General features: G+C 36.9%; 1 protein-coding gene across 3 annotated transcripts in view; it reads left to right on the forward strand.

Moving 5' to 3' along the window:
* Positions 1-14,919, forward strand: part of Cep162 (centrosomal protein 162) — a 77,365-nt gene extending 62,446 nt beyond the window's left edge. For all 3 annotated transcript variants that reach the window (XM_070010828.1, XM_070010829.1, XM_070010830.1), the window contains exons 25-27: positions 606-704; positions 11,436-11,570; positions 13,155-14,919. In XM_070010828.1, coding sequence (XP_069866929.1) covers positions 606-704; positions 11,436-11,570; positions 13,155-13,364 — 444 coding nt within the window. In that variant the 3' untranslated portion in view covers positions 13,365-14,919. The remainder of the gene's footprint in view (positions 1-605; positions 705-11,435; positions 11,571-13,154) is intronic.
* Positions 14,920-17,720: the final 2,801 nt, after the last annotated feature.

The raw sequence follows: 17,720 nt of genomic DNA on the forward strand, positions 1-17,720 counted from the left end.
TTTCATTACCATTTCTCCCATCTAATTATTTCATACTTTCTTAATTGAAACAAATCCTTGTGAAAAAATGTTGATAATGGGAATTTTTTACATGTTGTCATTAGGTTTTTTTTTTTATTTTTTAAACAGTTCTGGGGATTGAACTCAAGGCCTTGCACTTGCTAGGAAGTGCTCTACCACTTGAAACACCTCGGTTTCTTGGTAGAAATGTCTTTTTGTGTATTTCAGTTTGTCTGAACGTATAAAAGTGACATTTCTATCACAAATATACGGCTTATGTTATTGGTGGTCATAGCTCTTTTATAAAGACCACCATCTTACTTAGTCTTGGATGTGTATAGATAATGATATATAGAGATAATGACATAGATAGATATTATCTAGTATGTTTAAGTTTTTTGTTTGCTTGACAGGGTTTCACTATATAGACCACACTGGTCTTGGGCTACATCGTTCTCTCATTGTCAGCCTTTAAATGTTTGGGTAACAAGTATGTGCTACCTTGCTGGCCTAAGGCTTTTTAAATATTTTATTTTAGTCATGATGAGTTTACTTAGTTTCAGAGAGCTTTCCTAATCCTGTACTTCTCTTAACTATTTTATTAGGTACTCATAAAACATTTCCAAAGTCAAGTTAATGAGCTTCAGAATAAACAAGAGTCTCTTGCAGTTTCTCAAGTTCGAGAAGAAATCTTACAAAATGAGGTAAGAAGTAAGCAGAATATTGAGCTAATATTTCTTCAGCATTTCACTCACATTCATATTTCTGTGTCAGCTTTTTAACTTAAATGTACACAGTGACACAACCTGGTATCTCTCAAATGTTAAGAAGATATTCACAGATCTTTACTGTTTTCCCCACATGTAACTCACATATTGCCTTTTAGTATGTAAATTTTCTTTTGAGATTTTTTTGTTATATTGGTGCATTATTAATTGTACATAGTAAGGATTTTCATAATTACCTCTTTGTCATTGTTGAGGTTTTGTAGGTAGTAATAGATTTTTATTTAAAGAAGATGGGCTAATCATCTATTCTGTGTTAAGTATTGTCAGTGAGGAAAACCATTTTTTTTATTTCAACCTTCATGAAGGTTGAAATTAGATTACTAAGCAGAGACCACGCTGGTACGCATGTAAAACACGCACTGCAGAGGTAAGCTTACCACAAAGAGGTCCAAGGAGTAGCCTCGACCTTGCAAAGTTGGTAGTATTGGAAGAGATGTGGGTTATAGGTTGTACAAGAAGAGAATAGGAGAGAAAAACTTAAGTACATTGTCCTATCCTTTATCTAATTGTGTCTCTTAGTCCTGAAAAGGGGGTGTTCTTACTTAAACAGTTGTGTCCCATCTCCTATGAGGAACTGAAGGTTATAATGGCTGGAACAGTCTTGGAGGGCAGCCATCCAGATGACACACATTTCTCAGTTTGAATGTCTGCAATGTTGTCTAAGTGAACCTACAACAGAAGGCATGATGGAGTTCATATATGAGTTCCAGTCTTCCTTAGCTTCTGTATATTAGAACTTCAGGAAAAGGAAAGCATTCATTTGCATTTATTTCAAGCTAGTAGTGTTAGCAAAAATTTGGAAGTGCTAATTTAGTGGAGTAGACTATAACTGGGGGAAACTAGAATCCAGGCTCTATGACAAGTAAATAACAAAACCTCCAAGCAATAAGGAAATTAGAATCTAATGCCCACATGGGTATCTACTGGGACAGTGTTTTTTCTCTATCACTCTTCTGTCAAAGATAGAGTATGGCCATTTTCTTTTCACAAATAATCCTAGTCTCATTAAACTAGGCTCTTTTTAATTTAAAGTCTGCTTTTCTTGAACTTTCAATAGACTCAGCCTTTAAATGCTGCTGTGGGTGAGGAGAGGTCAGGCAGAGTGGCTTTTGTGAGTAATCCCAGCTTATCTGGGAAGCAGAAAGAAATCCCAGAAAAAGAAATTGTAAAGCCCTATCTGAAAAATAAGCAAAAGGTTTGGGGGGGGTCTGACTCAAGTGATAAAGCACTGAGGCCTTAAGTTCAAATTCTAGTACACCAAAAATAAATGCTACTACAATAATAAAACAAGCAAATCATGGATTTTCTATCCCAATTTTGCCTACAGTACCAGTAGATTTTGCCATATATTGCCTTAGCCTATGGCAGATTTGTTTCCTGATTGCCAGCATTTACACAAGTAACTTATAAACCTCATTCTATGAGATCAGACTACAGTGCTTTTTATAAATCTTTGAAAGAGCTAAGAACAGATTTGGGGAAAGGAGGTTTAAGCCAAGGGCCTAGAGATCCCAAAGATCTGCGAGAAACTCAGAGTCAGAGAATTTGGGAATAAATGAGATTATTGGTTAGATGAGGAAGAATTTATAGCAGGTATAGATTTTCATCTTTAGTCTGATTTGTTTTTATTCTGATTAAATGAGTCTTTAAGACTCACCTTGACACTAATATTTGTCTATAAGCTATGAAAGCACAAATCTTTAAAAGTATATCCATTTTAATATAATTCCACAAGCCTTTTTATGACTTCGAATCGGTAAGTCTTTTGTAGCTTAACATGAATACTACAAGCTTCCTCAGAAAGCTGATAAAGGTACAATTTTCATCAAGATCCAAAGTTTCCTCTAACAATAGGGAAGCAAAGAACTGTCAGTAAACAGGCAGTAAGAACACTGTTTGTAAAAAAAAAAAAAATACATTATTTCTAGTCTTCTACAGAATGTGGAGCAACTTCAGTCACAGACGTTCTAATCTGTGACACTGGGATAGGATTTTGCTAACTAAAGAAATGTAAGGGATCCCTTGTAAGACATAGGTAAGACTTGGTCCTTTGAGAACTAGCATAGTCAGACAAGGAATGATGTCTATTCCACTTACTTCCTGACACAAGCCAATATTTGCCCCCTCAGATTGTAGAGACCAGAGTTTGCTAACCACAGAGCTAAGCTCTCAGACCAAATAATAAAGGAAAACCATACTCATTTGTTTTTTCTTTGGGGATGCCTCCCGGTGTGACATTTATCTAAACTCTGTCACCAGTCTTTAACTTATTAGACCTGTGTCCTGTCTTCATCACTATGATTCTCGTTAGCACAAATGACAAAGATGATAAAGAACCACAGTGACTATCTCTGGTAGGCATAAGATCAACAACCAACAGATACTCCAAACCAAATCTTAAACCTACAAGGGAAAACATCAATGATTGTGTTTGGAAAGGAAGAGACAAAAAATAGTTTTTCCTTCATCTCTCACTACAGAAGAAGTAACTTTCGTGAGAATTCTTACCTTTTACCAGATTCTTCCAGCTTTCTGCAAGCTCCAGAGAGAGTGTGTTTCCCAGAAATTCATGTCTGGATCTCCAGAAACTGGCAAGGAAGTAAATACTGTTTTTCTCAGCTCTCCTGAGCTCTTCATTGGGATAGATGCCTGCAATGAATGACAGATTAGCAAGAAAATAAGTTGACCAGCATCACACAGGAAAGTCTCATTGGAAAGGAACTCTAAGCCAGTAGCTTTTACATAGAATATATTTAATAAGAACAGTAAGTCTGTAGAGAAATGATAGAGCAGAAGAAATGAATTTTAGAGTTCCAAAGGTCAGGAACTATGGAAGATAAGTATATAAAAGGAAACTAAGCTGGGCATCAGTGACTCACACCTGTAATCCTAACTACTCAGGAGGCTGAGATCTGGGGATGGCGGTTCAAAGCCAGCCTGAGCAAGGAAAGTCCATGAAACTCATCTCCAATAAATCACCAGAAAACCTGAAGTGGTACCATGGCTCAAGTGGTAGCGCACTAGCCTTGAGGTGAAGAGCTGAGGGACAGTGCCCAGGCCCAGAGTTTAAGCCCCACAACTGGTTTGCTTTCAGATTCCTCAGGTATTTTCCCAGAGCTGACAAAAGTAAGGTGTCTCCAGTAAAAGAGCATTTATATCCTGCCTTTAGATGGAAAGGGTGAATACAAAGAACTTTTTAATTTGGTGCTTCTTAATTGCCTTCAGCTAAAACTTACCAGAAGTATATGTCTATAAAACAATTATGAGAATCAGGCACAGTGAAGAGTAAGAGTATAAGAATGGGTCTCTTTGGAAATTCTTTTCATTCTAGAAAGTGTAAAAATTGCAAACTTGTACATTCTAATCTTTGAAGAAAGACAAGTATCCTCTATGGGACATGTCTTGGTGGCACACACATGTATAAACTCCTCTACCTGGGCCACCTCTGCAAATAGGTAGTAAAAGTCTGTCCTCCATAAGGAAATCATATTCACCCACTTTCAATGAATAGTGAAATAGTAAATCATTAAAGCGTTTTCTAGCACTGGTCAATACTCTTTTACAGATGATAGTAAAAATTAGAAAATAAAAAGTGGCCTGTAATCCCACCATCTTAAGGTATATTTTATGATATATTTTCTGGAATTTTTTATTATACATAAAAAGGTATGAAGAAGCAGTAAAATGCCAGTATGGAGAGCTATGATGGAGATATGGCTGAAGAGGTGAGATAGTAAGTGAGCAGTGCTTAAAGAAATGAGCCATAGATTTGCTAAGCCAGCTATAATTCCATTGAGTCTTAGCAGGAAAGTTCTAGTGGGCTAGTGCTAGGCAGTATGTTAAATAAGCATTCTATAACTATTGTGCAATTGTATTCATTAAATGTGAGCTCCACAAGAGCAAATTTCTGTATGATTTTTAACCTAACAATATCTATAAATCTTTTCATATCAGTATATATCTTTACTAGTTCTTTTCTAAATTTACTAGTTCTTTTTTTACATTTTTAGAACATTTTTATAAGTTATAATAATACTAGTAATACTAAAAATACTAGTATTTGGTCTGTACTATAGACTGTGCTAAGTGCTTTACATGCATTATTATATTTGATTCATCACAACCCAAAAGGATATATAGTACTTTTCTCATTTTAGAGATGGGGAAATTGATGTTGAGAGTAAAATAACTTGCCTAAGGTTAGGTTACCAACTATCATACAGAAAGCAATTCCAGCATTAAAAGTCATCAGGTGTTGAAGATACTGAATACAGAAATTTATTCTTGTGGAGCTCACATTTAATAAGTAAAATGGCACAATAGTTGCAGAATGCTTAGTTAACATACTGCCTAGCACTGGCCCGATATAACTTTCCCAGTAAGACTCAGTGGAATTATAGCTGGCTTAGCAAATCTATGGTCCACTTCTTTAGGCATTGCTCACTCATTATCTCACTGCTCTTCAGCCATATCTCCCTCGTAACTCTCCATATTGGCATTTTACTGATTCTTTCACAAGAACAGAAAGGTGTAACACAAGACAACAAGGGCGGGAAATGTTGAATAAGGATAACCTTTAAAACATTGACACAAGACTGGAATGAGTCCCTGTTCAATATGCCCTGGGTTTGTTCTCCAGAAGCCCCTTAAAAGAAATTTACATAAATTGAAATGGTTATTGAACTATTTAATATATAACTATACCTCCAGCAGTTCAGAAATCATGATTCAGTTTTTTCCTACATAATTTTTGATAATCACAGACATAAAATTTTTATGTTTAACACTCATCACCACGGTATATTCTATAAACCTCTCTCTGGACTTTTGTAAACCATTTCTATTCTTGATAACTGATATCAAGGATGCTGCACATTTCATATATTTAGATCAATTTAATTTGCTTTTATTTATTTATTTTTGGGTCCGGTCAGGGGGCCTGAACTCTGGGCCTGGGCACTGTCCCTCAGTTCTTCAGCTCAAGGCTAGCGCTCTACCACTTGAGCCACAGTGCCACTTCTAGCTTTTTTCTTTTTGCTTATGTGGTGCTGAGGAATCGAACCCAGGGCCTCATGCATGCAAGGCAAGCGCTCTACCACTGAGCCACCTTCCCAGCCCCACTTTTATATTTTTTAAATTTTATATTCAATTTTGGTAGAGGTGATTTATTTTTTTAGTATCATTGTGCTTAGTTGACAGCTGTTTCCATATAAAACATTTAAAAAGCCTGTAATCAATCCTAGCTACTCAGGAGGAGAGATCTGAGGATCACAGTTTGAAACCAGCCCAGTCAGGAAAGTCTGTGAAATTCCTATCTCCAATAAACTACTTGGATAAAGCCAGAGTAGCGTTCTGGCTCAAGCAGTGGAGTGCTAGCCTTGGGCACCAAGAGGCTCAGGGACAGCACCCAGGCCCTGAATTCAAGCCCTAGGACTGGCAAAACCCCAAAATATTTAAAAGATACACATGGATCCAAACACAAATAGCTCATCCAGGAAAGAAAAACTCAAATATTAGATTTAAATGACCCCATTGACCAATTTGACCTTTCAGACAGCTACAGAATTTTTAACCTGCTAGTTTCATAATCCACATTCAGTACCCATATTGGAAGTGGAGCTGTGGCTCAAAGTGGTAGAGTGCTAGCTTAGAGCAAAAGGGCTTAAGGACAGTGCTCAGACCCTGAGTACAAGCCCTACGACTTACAAAAGACAAAAAATATAGCCCATATTCTTGGTCAAATATAAGCACATTGAAATAACCCTCTGTATTCTGTAAGACTATAATTGAATAAAATTAGAGCTTAACAGCAAAAGAAACCACAGAATATACTCAAATTCATAACACATTGCTGAATGATAAGTAGAACATTGGAGAGGTAAAAATGGAAATCTAAAAGTTCCTGGAATCAAATGAAAGCACAAAACACAAAATACCAGAAGCTTTGGGAAATAGAAAAGGCAGTTTTAAGTCAAAATTTTATAGTTTAAGACTGCCTAAATCAACAAAATAGAGAAATCTCAAATGAATAAACTAATGCCATACCTCAAGCTTTTAGAAAAACAAGAACAAGCCAAAACCAGTAGTTGGAAAGAATAAAGATCAGATTTGAAGTAAAGGAGACTAAAAGAACTGTACAAAGAATAAAACAAAAAATTCTTTGGGGAAAAAAATTGACCAAAAGGAGACATCCACGAAATACAATTAGAGATTAACTGGGGGGATATCACAACAAAAATGAGAACATTATAACATAGGGAAAACTTTATGCCAGTTGGAAAATCTTAAAGAAACTGTGGTATTCCTAGATAACAGCCTCAATGTACCAAAATTAACTTAAGAGGATAACCATTTAAAAATAACTACAAGTAATGAAATTAAAGTAAGTATCTAAAAGACCTTTAAAAAATAATACCAATATATCCCAAACTTTTCCATGAACTAGAAAGGGAGAAGTCATTACCAAATTCATTCTATGAAGACAGAATTTCACATTTTCAAACCAAACAGAGATTCAACAACAACAAAAAGCCTATTGGTCAATTTCTGAGAATATAAACCCAAAACTCCTTAATAAAATATTTGCTAACCAAATTCAACTACTAATTTTAAAAAATCATATAGTACCATTCCTGGGATGCAAACATATGTAAATAAATCTAAAACAACATTAACAAAAACAAAAACTACATGATCATCTCAATAAATGCAGAAAATCTCTTCAACAAAATCCAGCATCCTTTTTTTGATAAAAGCTCTGAAAAAGCTAGGAATAGAAAGAACATCTCAGCATAATAAAGTCTATTTATGACAAATGTAGAGTCCATTTTATCCAAAATCGTGAATAAGACAAGGATATTTACCCTCTACATTCCTTTTCAATTTTGTACTGGAACTCCTAGCCATACAATCAAGGCAAGAGAAAGACATAAACTCACTCAAAGTAGGACAAGAAGACTACCCCTATTTGCAGATGTATGATTCTATAGTTAAAGGACCTTAGAAGAAACGCCATCCCCAAGCTCCTAGAGTTAATAAATAATTTTGGTGAATAGCAGGATATAGAATATCACCCCACAAAAATCAGAAGCTCTTATGCATAAAACAAAATTAATTCCCTATGTAACAGTTATAACAGAAATTCCTATAAATAAACCTAACCAAGGAAGTGAAGGACACTACAACTAAAACTTTGAAAAAAAGAAACTGAAAAACTCCAGAAAGTGACAAGAGCTCCTAAGAAGTTCATGGATCATTAGAATTAATATCCCCACAAATGGCTATACTGTCAAAGGCAATCCACAAACTCAGTGTATCAAAATCCCAAAGTCATTCTTCATAGTGATATAGAAAACAATAAACATCAAATATAGTGAAAGCAGGGGTTATACTGTGGGGGAGGGACATACAAAGCAACAAAGAGATAATCTTATAAATGTGTTAGAAACACATGCATAAAAGAAAAAAACATTAAAATACATATCTAAGGGTTCATTTTCCTGACATCACATTATCTGACCTTTTCCACTTGACTCAAACATCTACTAGATATTACAAATAAGGGAAACCATGGGACCTATGTATGTCAGTATAACTTATGGAGGAGATGGGGAAAAACCAGTTGTTTAAGGATACAGGTGGACCTGTTGCAACAATGAGAAGTACAAGTTGTCATGTCCAAAACGAGCTTTACAACGTCGGTGCGGGGGGGGGGGGGGGGGGGAAGGGGAGGGAAGGAGAAGGATTGGGATTGGGATTGGGGGGGAGGGGGGAGGCTGGGAAGGGATGTGAAGGGTAAACAAAGGAGGAGGCTGCAATGCTTGGTAAGAAATGTATGCATTATCCTGCCCATGTAATTGTAACTCCTCTGTACAGTATGTTCACAAATTAAATTAAATTAAAAAAAAAAGAAAACAATAAACAAAATCATATGAAAAAAAACCCAAGCCTCAAATAACCAAAGCAATTCTGGGAGTGGGGGAGCAAAAAAATATTTTTTTTTTGGTCAGTTGTGGGGCTTGAACTCTGGGCCTGGGCATTGTCCTTGAGTGCTTTAGCTCAAGGTGAGCGCTCTACAATTTAAGCCACAGCACAACTTCTGGTTTTCTGGTGGTTAATTGGAGATAAGGGTCTCATGGACTTTCCTTGCCCAGGCTGGCTTAGAACCTCCATCTTTAGAGCTCAGCCTCCTGAGTAGCTAGGATTACAGGTGTGAGCCACCAGTGCCCAGCCTTAATTTTTATTTTTTGATGATTCTGTCTTTATGCATGGTATATTTACATGTATATCTTTGGGAGGGTAAGGGTACAAACTCAAGGGGAAAAGGGATGAAAACATGCAACAGTGGAGCTCATTGGGCATTGATGAAAGTAAACGGTAATTCATGGGTGGAAATGGGGTGGGGCAATAGGGGGATTGAAGAGGGACTGGGAGAGTGAGGGAAGGGAAGACACTGTACAAAAGGAAATGTATTCATTACCTGACTCACGTAATTTTAATCCCTCTGTACATCACCTTTATAATAACAATGAAATAAATTATATTTTTTTAAGCAGTGACAAAAGTATAGCAATTTCAGACTTCAAACTTTTCTACAGCACTATAGTCCCCAAAACAGCTTGGTACTGGCACAAAAGCAGACCTGAACACCAATGTAATAGACTAGAAGCCCCAGACATAAATCCATATATCCATATAGCCAGAAGTAAGCCTATGTAACCACGTAATATTTGACAAAGTCTGAAAATATAGGTTGGAAAAAAAGATAGCCTTTTTTTGTGGGGAGTGGGGGTGGTCATGGGGCATGAACTCTGGGCCTGGGCGCTGTCCTTCAGCTCTTCAGCTCAAGGCTAGAGCTCTGCCACTTGAGCCATAGCACAACTTCTGGTTTTCTGGTGATTTATTGGAGAAAAGAGTCTCAGGGACTTTCCTGCCTGGGCTGGCTTTGAACTGGTATCCTCAGATCTCAGCCTCCTGAGTAGCTAGGATTATAGGTATGAGCCACCAGCGCCCAGCAAAGATAGCTTCTTTACAAATGGAGTTGGGGACGCTAAAATTGGATGCTTGTCTTTTCACCTTCTACTAATACCAATAAAACATGAATTAAGTCTTCAATTTAAGGAAGACCTGAAACCTTGAACCTACTATAGGAAGTAGTAGAAAAAACATTAGAAATTATTGGCCTAAACAACTTTGGTAGGGGGTGGGGGGAGGATCGGGTGGGGGAAGGGGAGGAGTATGGGAAGGGATGGGAAGGGGAAACAACCAGGAGGCAACAATGCTTGATAAGAAATATACTGGTTATCTTGCCTATGTAATTGTAACTCCTCTGTATGGCATTTTCACAATAAAAAATATATATATTAAATTTAAAGAAAAGAAATTATTGGCATAGGCAAGAACTTCCTGAGTAGAATTCCAGAGGCTCAGTAAATAGAGAAGGAAATTAACAAATGGATTGCATCAAGCTAAGATAATTTAAAAGTTATATAATTTAAAAAGATAAAACAGTTCAGTGTGTTAATTTTATCCATACTCATTTTCTTGTTTATTATCTTTTGATGTTAACAATGAGCAAAATCTGATTCCTGGTGAAATTTTATCCATCTTTATTTTCTTGTTTATTATCTTGATGTTAACAATGAGCAAAATCTGATTCCTGGTGAAATTTCACTTCATAATTACATAGTGTAAAGAAAATGTAACTACTTGGCTCACTAAGCATATTTTAAAGATCCTTCAAATTACTTCCATTTTATTCCTGGGTACTATAAAAATATAAGTGTTGCTGGTGTGCTGTGGTATGAAAGTGAAAGTTGTATATAGGTTAAACTTCCTGAGGACAGGGACTGCCTTCCCACCACCTCTGCATTCTCAGCTCCAACACAGATAGAGAGCCCTGTACCACATTGCCATTCATTTATACATAGCTTTATTGTAAGATAAGTTGGTAAGAATTGCTCAATGATTAGGTTACAGGAGAATTACAATGATAAAAGAGAAGATATAGGGCTGGGAAGGTGGCACAGTGGTAGAGCACTTGACTTGCATGCCTAAGGCCCTGGGTTCAATTCCTCAGCATCACATAAGCAAAAAGAAAAAAAGCTGGAAGTGGCGCTGTGGCTCAAGTGGTAGAGCGCTAGCCTTGAGGTGAAGAGCTGAGGGACAGCGCCCAGGCCCAGAGTTCAGGCCCCACGACCGGACCCAAAACAAACAAAAAGAGAAGATATAGTCATTGAACTCTGTGCATTAAAGACTATATGTTGTAATAGATATTTTAAGGGTATTTTCTAATACTAAAAGTAACAAAGTAAGAAGTTTTTTGTTCTTTTTGTGGGGGTGGGTCTGGTTGTGGGGCCTGAACTCTGGGCCTGGGTGCTGTCCCTCAGCTCCTCAGCTCAAGGCTAGCGCTCTACCACTTGAGCCACAGCGACACTTTGGTTTTTTTTTTCTTTTTGTTTATGTGGTGCTGAGGAATCAAACCCAGGGCCTTATGCATGCAAGGCAAGCACTCTACCTCTGAGCCACCTTCCCAGCCCCATATCTGGAGAAGTTTTATGTACATGTTCTTCATTTTTAAAATGTACTTGTTGAAAAAGAATTATTTCATTGAGAGCATATAATTTTTGATGTATATTTCAATTTTAGATTACAAAACTCTTAGAAGAATTGAGAGAAGCCAAAGAAAATCATACACCAGAGATGAAACATTTCATGGGATTAGAAAAGAAAATTACACAGATGGAAATAAGACACAAGCAGAGAGAACAGGAACTTCAGCAGGTAAGTAGAAAGTTTCTCATTTTTAAGTGCTTTTTATTTGCTATAATTTTGACATCTGTACCAAAAGTTGTTTCCTTAAATCTTCCCATTATATTATTATTTGATTTTCTCTTAAAAGTTATTAACTGATTTGTTTAAGAAGACTTAAAAGCCAGGTGCTAGTGGCTTACACCTATAATCCTAGCTACTCAGGAGGCTAAGATCTGAAGATTGCAGTTCAAAACCAGCCCGGGAAGGAAAGTCCATAAGACACTTATCTCCAATTAACCATCAGAAAACCAGAGGTGGTGCTGTGGCACAAATGGTAGAGCTCTAGCCTTGAGCTGAAGAGCTGAAGGACAGCGCCCAGGCCCAGAGTTCAAGCCCCATGTCCAACAAAAAAAAAAAATCTTATATACTTCAAGATTGACTTTCCTTATATTTGGAGATTTATCTATCATCTACCTACCTACCTACCTACCTACCTACCTACCTACCTACCTACCTGTCAGTCTGTCTGTCTATCTATCTATCTAGCTAGCTAGCTATCTCCCATTATTGATAGGTACCTAAAAAGACAAAGACAAAGCTCAACAAAATAAGCACCAGGAAATGGGTATTTGCAAGAGGAAGTGGAGCCGAAGGGAGAGGGATAGGTAGACAAATAAAGAGGGGACGATGCAGGCAATAATTCATTGTATATACTGAAAGAGTGAGTCAAAGGAGGGTGAGAATGTTGCAAGGATGACACTTATCAAGATGCATTGCATTCATAACCTACTTTGTTAAGTGGGACTTCCTTTTTACAACTACCTAAAGATAATAAAAATTTGTTTAGAAAATTTACATTTTACTTAGAAACAATGTTCATATTTAATTTCAACAAATTTAGCAATTTGTTAAAAGATAATCATTACAATGTTATATACCTAGCACTCGTTACATTGCCTACACTTAGTTACAGATAAATTAATAGAAATTTAAAATAGCAGATATAAGAAATGATGCATTTTTAGGTACCTGCCTTGATGCCAATTTTCAGCTGTGCTTGAACAAAGTTTTAGTCTTCTTGGGCTCCCTTAACAAAAATATCTTGTATTGGATCATGAAAACACCAAAAAAAGAAGCTTTTTTACAGTTTGGGAGACCAGATCAAAAGTCCAAGGTTAAGGTCTGGTCAATTTGATTTCTGGTCAGGGTTGTCTTCCTAGCTTGCAAGTGGCATTCTTTTGTTCTTGCATGGCCAAAAGGCAAAGGAGCGTTCTAATGTCTTTTCTAAGGAAACTAATTTAATCAGATCGAAGCCCAATCTTTATGACCTTAACTTTTTTCCTCCCTCTAGATATAGCACAAATATCAGCAAATAGGGCTTCAACATATGAATTTGAACAGGACATAGACATTCAGTCTGTAACAAACTGAACTTATGTACCCTTTTAAAGCAGAAAATAGGTACACATAGAGTTTTGTGGTTGACCTAAGTATCCCAGAGAAACCCCAGGTGTCCCCTACACAGCATTTGTTCCACCTTAGCTCTTGAGATGGTTAAATGTTTTTCTCTCCCACTGCGAATTGTAATGATAATATGCAATCTTGTGTTTGCAGATAATACAGAAAACACACCAAGTAGTAGAAAATGAGCAAAACAAAGAAATTGAGAAATGGAAAAGACTTGCACAATTAAAGAATCGTGAACTAGACAAATTCCGAACAGAATTAGACTCAATATTAGATGTTCTTCGGGAGCTACACCGCCAGGGGGTGGTGGTACCAGTTGCTATTACAGACGAAGTGACTGCGCCACAATTTTACTAGAAACTTGGATTATTCAATGACCTTTATCAAAAGGCCTGAAGATGGATGAAATTATACACCTTTTGAAAAAAAAAAAAGTATTGCCAGAAGTGAACAGCAGCAAAGCAGCATTTCAAAATAAATCACCCTTAACCAACAAGAAAAACAACTATCATGATGTACTTCACTGAAAATAATTATCATATTTTAAATGGTTTATGACAGGATCCATAATGCCAGATACTTATAGCCAATAAGATTAATTGTAAAGCATTTCATTTGCAAATAGAATGGAAAGAAAGTTGACATTCTCAGCCAGATTGTAACTGATGAAATGTGATTTGTATTTTTCTTTGTGACAGAAACAGGATCTTGTCCGCTGTCATGTTATAGAGCTTCCTCTCCGATTCCAGATGAGAGTTGTAACTTGTATACAGGAATATAGTGAGTTCTCTTGTGTTCCCCATTTTTATTTCCTAGTGGTTCTTTCATACACCTCATGGAAGGTGGGAAAAAATACATTTCATAATAGGCAAAATCTGATACATTCATTGTTTAAGCTGCATCTCATAAATAACAGTACAAATTTTTGGTCACTTGAAAAGTATAACCACAATTTGGGGATTTTTTTTTCCAGTGGTGATAGTTTGAACTCAGCTTTGACTTGCTAGACAGGTGCTCTACTGCCTGTGCCAGGCTTCCTGCCCTTTGTGCACTAGTTATGTCTAGATAAGATCTCATGTTTTGTCTTGGCCAGTCTGGACTTTTTTTTCTAGGTTGGCCTATACATAGCTGAGATGACAGGCATATACTACTGTACCTAGCTATAATCAGAATGTAGCCTCTTGAACTTATTGCCAAGGCTGGCCTCAAACTGCAAGTCTTTCCAATTTCTCTGCCTTCCAAGTAGTTAGTATTACAATGTGAACCACTGACACCTGGCACATTTGTCTTTTCTATTGAAAAAGTCATCTGTGTTTATAGAAAAGATACAAATATGCATGGTAATAACTGGTAATTATCTCACCATTTGTTTTTTGTGGAGGAGACAGTACTGGAGTTTGAACACAAGGCCTTGTGCTTGCCAGGCATGCAGTCTACTGCTAATCCATGCCTTCAGCCCTGGCAATCCCTATCTAAAAGCTTAGTCAAAACTGAAGTCAATTTGTTTTAGAATATTCTTACCTAGCATTGAGATAAAATGTGAACTGCATATGTCATTTTAATTTTGGTAGTGGCCACATCAAAAAAGAATAAAAAAAAAAACAATTAAGATAGACAATTTTTAAGCCTTTACAGTATATTTTGCATTTATAACACATCTCAGTGTAGACTGGCCATATTCCAAGCGCTCAGGTATCACATTCCCAGGTAATAATTACAAAAGCCAGGTGAACTAGTTGTTGGTGAATTTGTGGGTCATAGATTTCAGGTGTGAAAGTTGTTAAAAGTTGTTAAAAAAGGGAGAGCAACATTTTGTAATGTACTTTTCCTAACAGGGTATTGCAAGCATTATAATTTGCTGCTTTCTACTGTAAAATAATTTTAAGTTGCCAATAATTTATTTTGATTATTATTTGTGTGTGCCTTTGTGTATCTTTTATCTACTATAGTTAATCTGCTTAGCCTGTCTGAATCCACATCTGCACCATCCCTCCATTTGTCTTTTCAACTAGCTCTGTACATGGGCCATCCATCCTAAGAACACACAGCTGGATCTAAAGCACAGAAGTATACATATCAAGTAATTATTAGCAAAAGATATAGCCTATTTTGATGAGGATTCTCTGGTTTTGAGTATGTCCTGCACATGGAAGATCTTCAGTTCTATTTACAGAATAAAGATTTCCTAGGTATTTGTTAAAACTTAAAAACCTTAGACACTGTGGCCCAATTTTTAGTCATTGCCCTCAATGGTCAAGAACACAGAGGATGGACATTTAATGCTTTTTGACTTAGGAAGTCTCTCGTGAATATTTAAGAAATTTAAGATTCCAGAAATGGTCAGTCCTCTTCCACTCTTAGTAGTTAATTTTAGGCGTTTCCAAGTAGGTTACTTCTAGGTATGTTTGTGAGATTATTATGGAAGGATATTGATATTTGAACAATTGGACCAAGGAAGATTCACCATCACCTAGGATGGGACTGAAAACACTCAAATTGTAGAAAGGATTTAGTTAGAGCAATGAGGTGGGGAGAGACATAATCTACTCTAAGACAACCATCTTCTGCTCCTGCACATCAGAACTCCAGGTTCTTGTCTTCAAACTCCAGGATACACACCAGAAGACCCTCACTTTCTTAGATCCTTTACCTTGACAATATCATCAGCAGCTTTCCTGTTTCTGGGGCTTTTGAATTTAGAGTAAGCTCACTGGCTTTTCTAGTTCTTCAGCAAGCAGACAGATTTTTGGGCTTACTTCCCCAACAGAACAAAGCCAATTCCTGCAATCCCCTTTTATCTGCTCTGTTCTTTCTCTCTCCATTTTTATATTATATGGTGCTATGTTTTGTGTGAAGCTTGTACATACTAAACAAATGCTCTACCACTGAGATAGTCCTCCCATCCTACAATCTGTTTTTGAAGCCTGCTTTGATAAGCTTGTGCAGCTATGCTCAGAATATTGCCCTATCACCTATCATGTAAGTGAGAATAAAATCCACTGTGTACTGTGTAGGATTGACATAGGAAAACCAAGGTTGATGGGCTAGTTACAGGGAGAGGAGTAGGCCTAATTATTTGCTAGAAATCAAGCTCCAATGATGGCCATGATTACAAATGGGAAATTTCCCTCTAAAGAAAAGCATCTTCAAGGAGTAACCTGGAAAACTCTATGCAACAGGTTGATTTCAGTAAGCTGAAGGGAGAATGTAATAAATGTGAAGAATAGATCAAGTTCCCTAAGAATAGGCTGCACTATCCAGGGACAAGCGACCATGCCATAAGAGGACACAGTGAAGAGAGGACTGCTCTTCTAAGGTGGATTCATGTTCAAACTGGCAGTCCTTGTGGGCTAAGGATGCCTTAGTTCCCACTAATTGAGCCCCAGTCAATTCCCAATTGGTCCCAATACAATAAAAACATTTCAGTAGGGGCTGAGAAGGTAGCTCAGTGGTAGAGTGCTTACCTTCCATGCATGAGACCATGGGTTCAATTCCTCAGCACCACAGAAGCAGAAAAAGCTAAAAGTGGTGCTGTGGCTCAAGTGGTAGAGCACTAGTTTGAGCTAAAGAGCTGAGGGACAGTGCCCAGGCCCCACAACAGAGTTCAGGCCCCACAATCAACAAAAAATAAAATAAAAAAAAAAACTTAGCAGATAATGAAGCCAATATTCTGCCTTGACTTCCTGGATCTCTTTCACACAAAGATCAAATGATTCCCTGATTTCCTTCTAGCTTATGGGTGATAAAATTTTTATATTCTCCCAAAGACTTCTTGTTTTATCAAGAGAGGATGAAGAAAGTTATATACTGTCAAATAGATTTGCAACTATGAAAATGTAACAGTGCACCTGTTGGGGAATTTTGGGGGGGGGAGAGGTAGCAGGGAGATTGATAGAGGGGTGAGATTGATTGGAATGCAGTGTGCACATGTGTGGAGATGTAACAATAACATGCCCGCCCTCCACCATTTAACTAATGACAAGCTAATAAATAGCTCTAATTGGAGTTCATTTAAATGTCTATATCAAAACCTTATATCAAGTGATTAAACTTTAATATTCTTCTTTAAAATGTGTGGGCTATACATCTAAACTTTATTCAAGTGTTATGCAAACATTTATTGAGTGCATAAATTTAAAGCAGCCAAAATGCTTTGTACAATGTTTGTTGAGCTAAATGGACTTTGTACACAGGGGATGTACTTGGTCAGAGAGATCAGGCCTGTTTGGGTTCATTTGCACTGTCAGAAGTCTGATTTGTGTCTATGATTTATACCTGTATAAATATACCATACCCAAAATTCTAAATTTTACTTACAGGTAAAAGCTAAAATTAATATGTATGTATGACGTATGTGCTAATTTTGGCTGATTCCTATGTTAAATTCTTTGTGGTCTCCAAATACAGAAACCTTCTAACTGCCAAAGATAGGAAAAACCTTCCCAACACAGTTATTTCTAAATCAGTGATGTATACAGTGTTCCTAGCTGTAACATGAGTATAGTGCTGGTATAATGTTGCCAGCTATAATTATTCTAAAGTACCAAATTTAATGAAAATGGTAAGTCTTCTATTATTGCTTAACCACTTAAAAAGTTTAACCATGGCTAATCCTTACAGATTGGATCCTTCTGCTAGATAGCAATTGCTGGAAAGCAATTCTAGGATGTTGTTGGCTTTTCAGCTATTATGATCTTGTTTCTAGTTTTTACA

Source organism: Dipodomys merriami, unplaced genomic scaffold, assembly GCF_024711535.1.
Source record: "Dipodomys merriami isolate MVZ:Mamm:240054 unplaced genomic scaffold, mDipMer1.0.p SCAF_8, whole genome shotgun sequence".
Lineage (NCBI taxonomy): Eukaryota > Metazoa > Chordata > Mammalia > Rodentia > Heteromyidae > Dipodomys > Dipodomys merriami.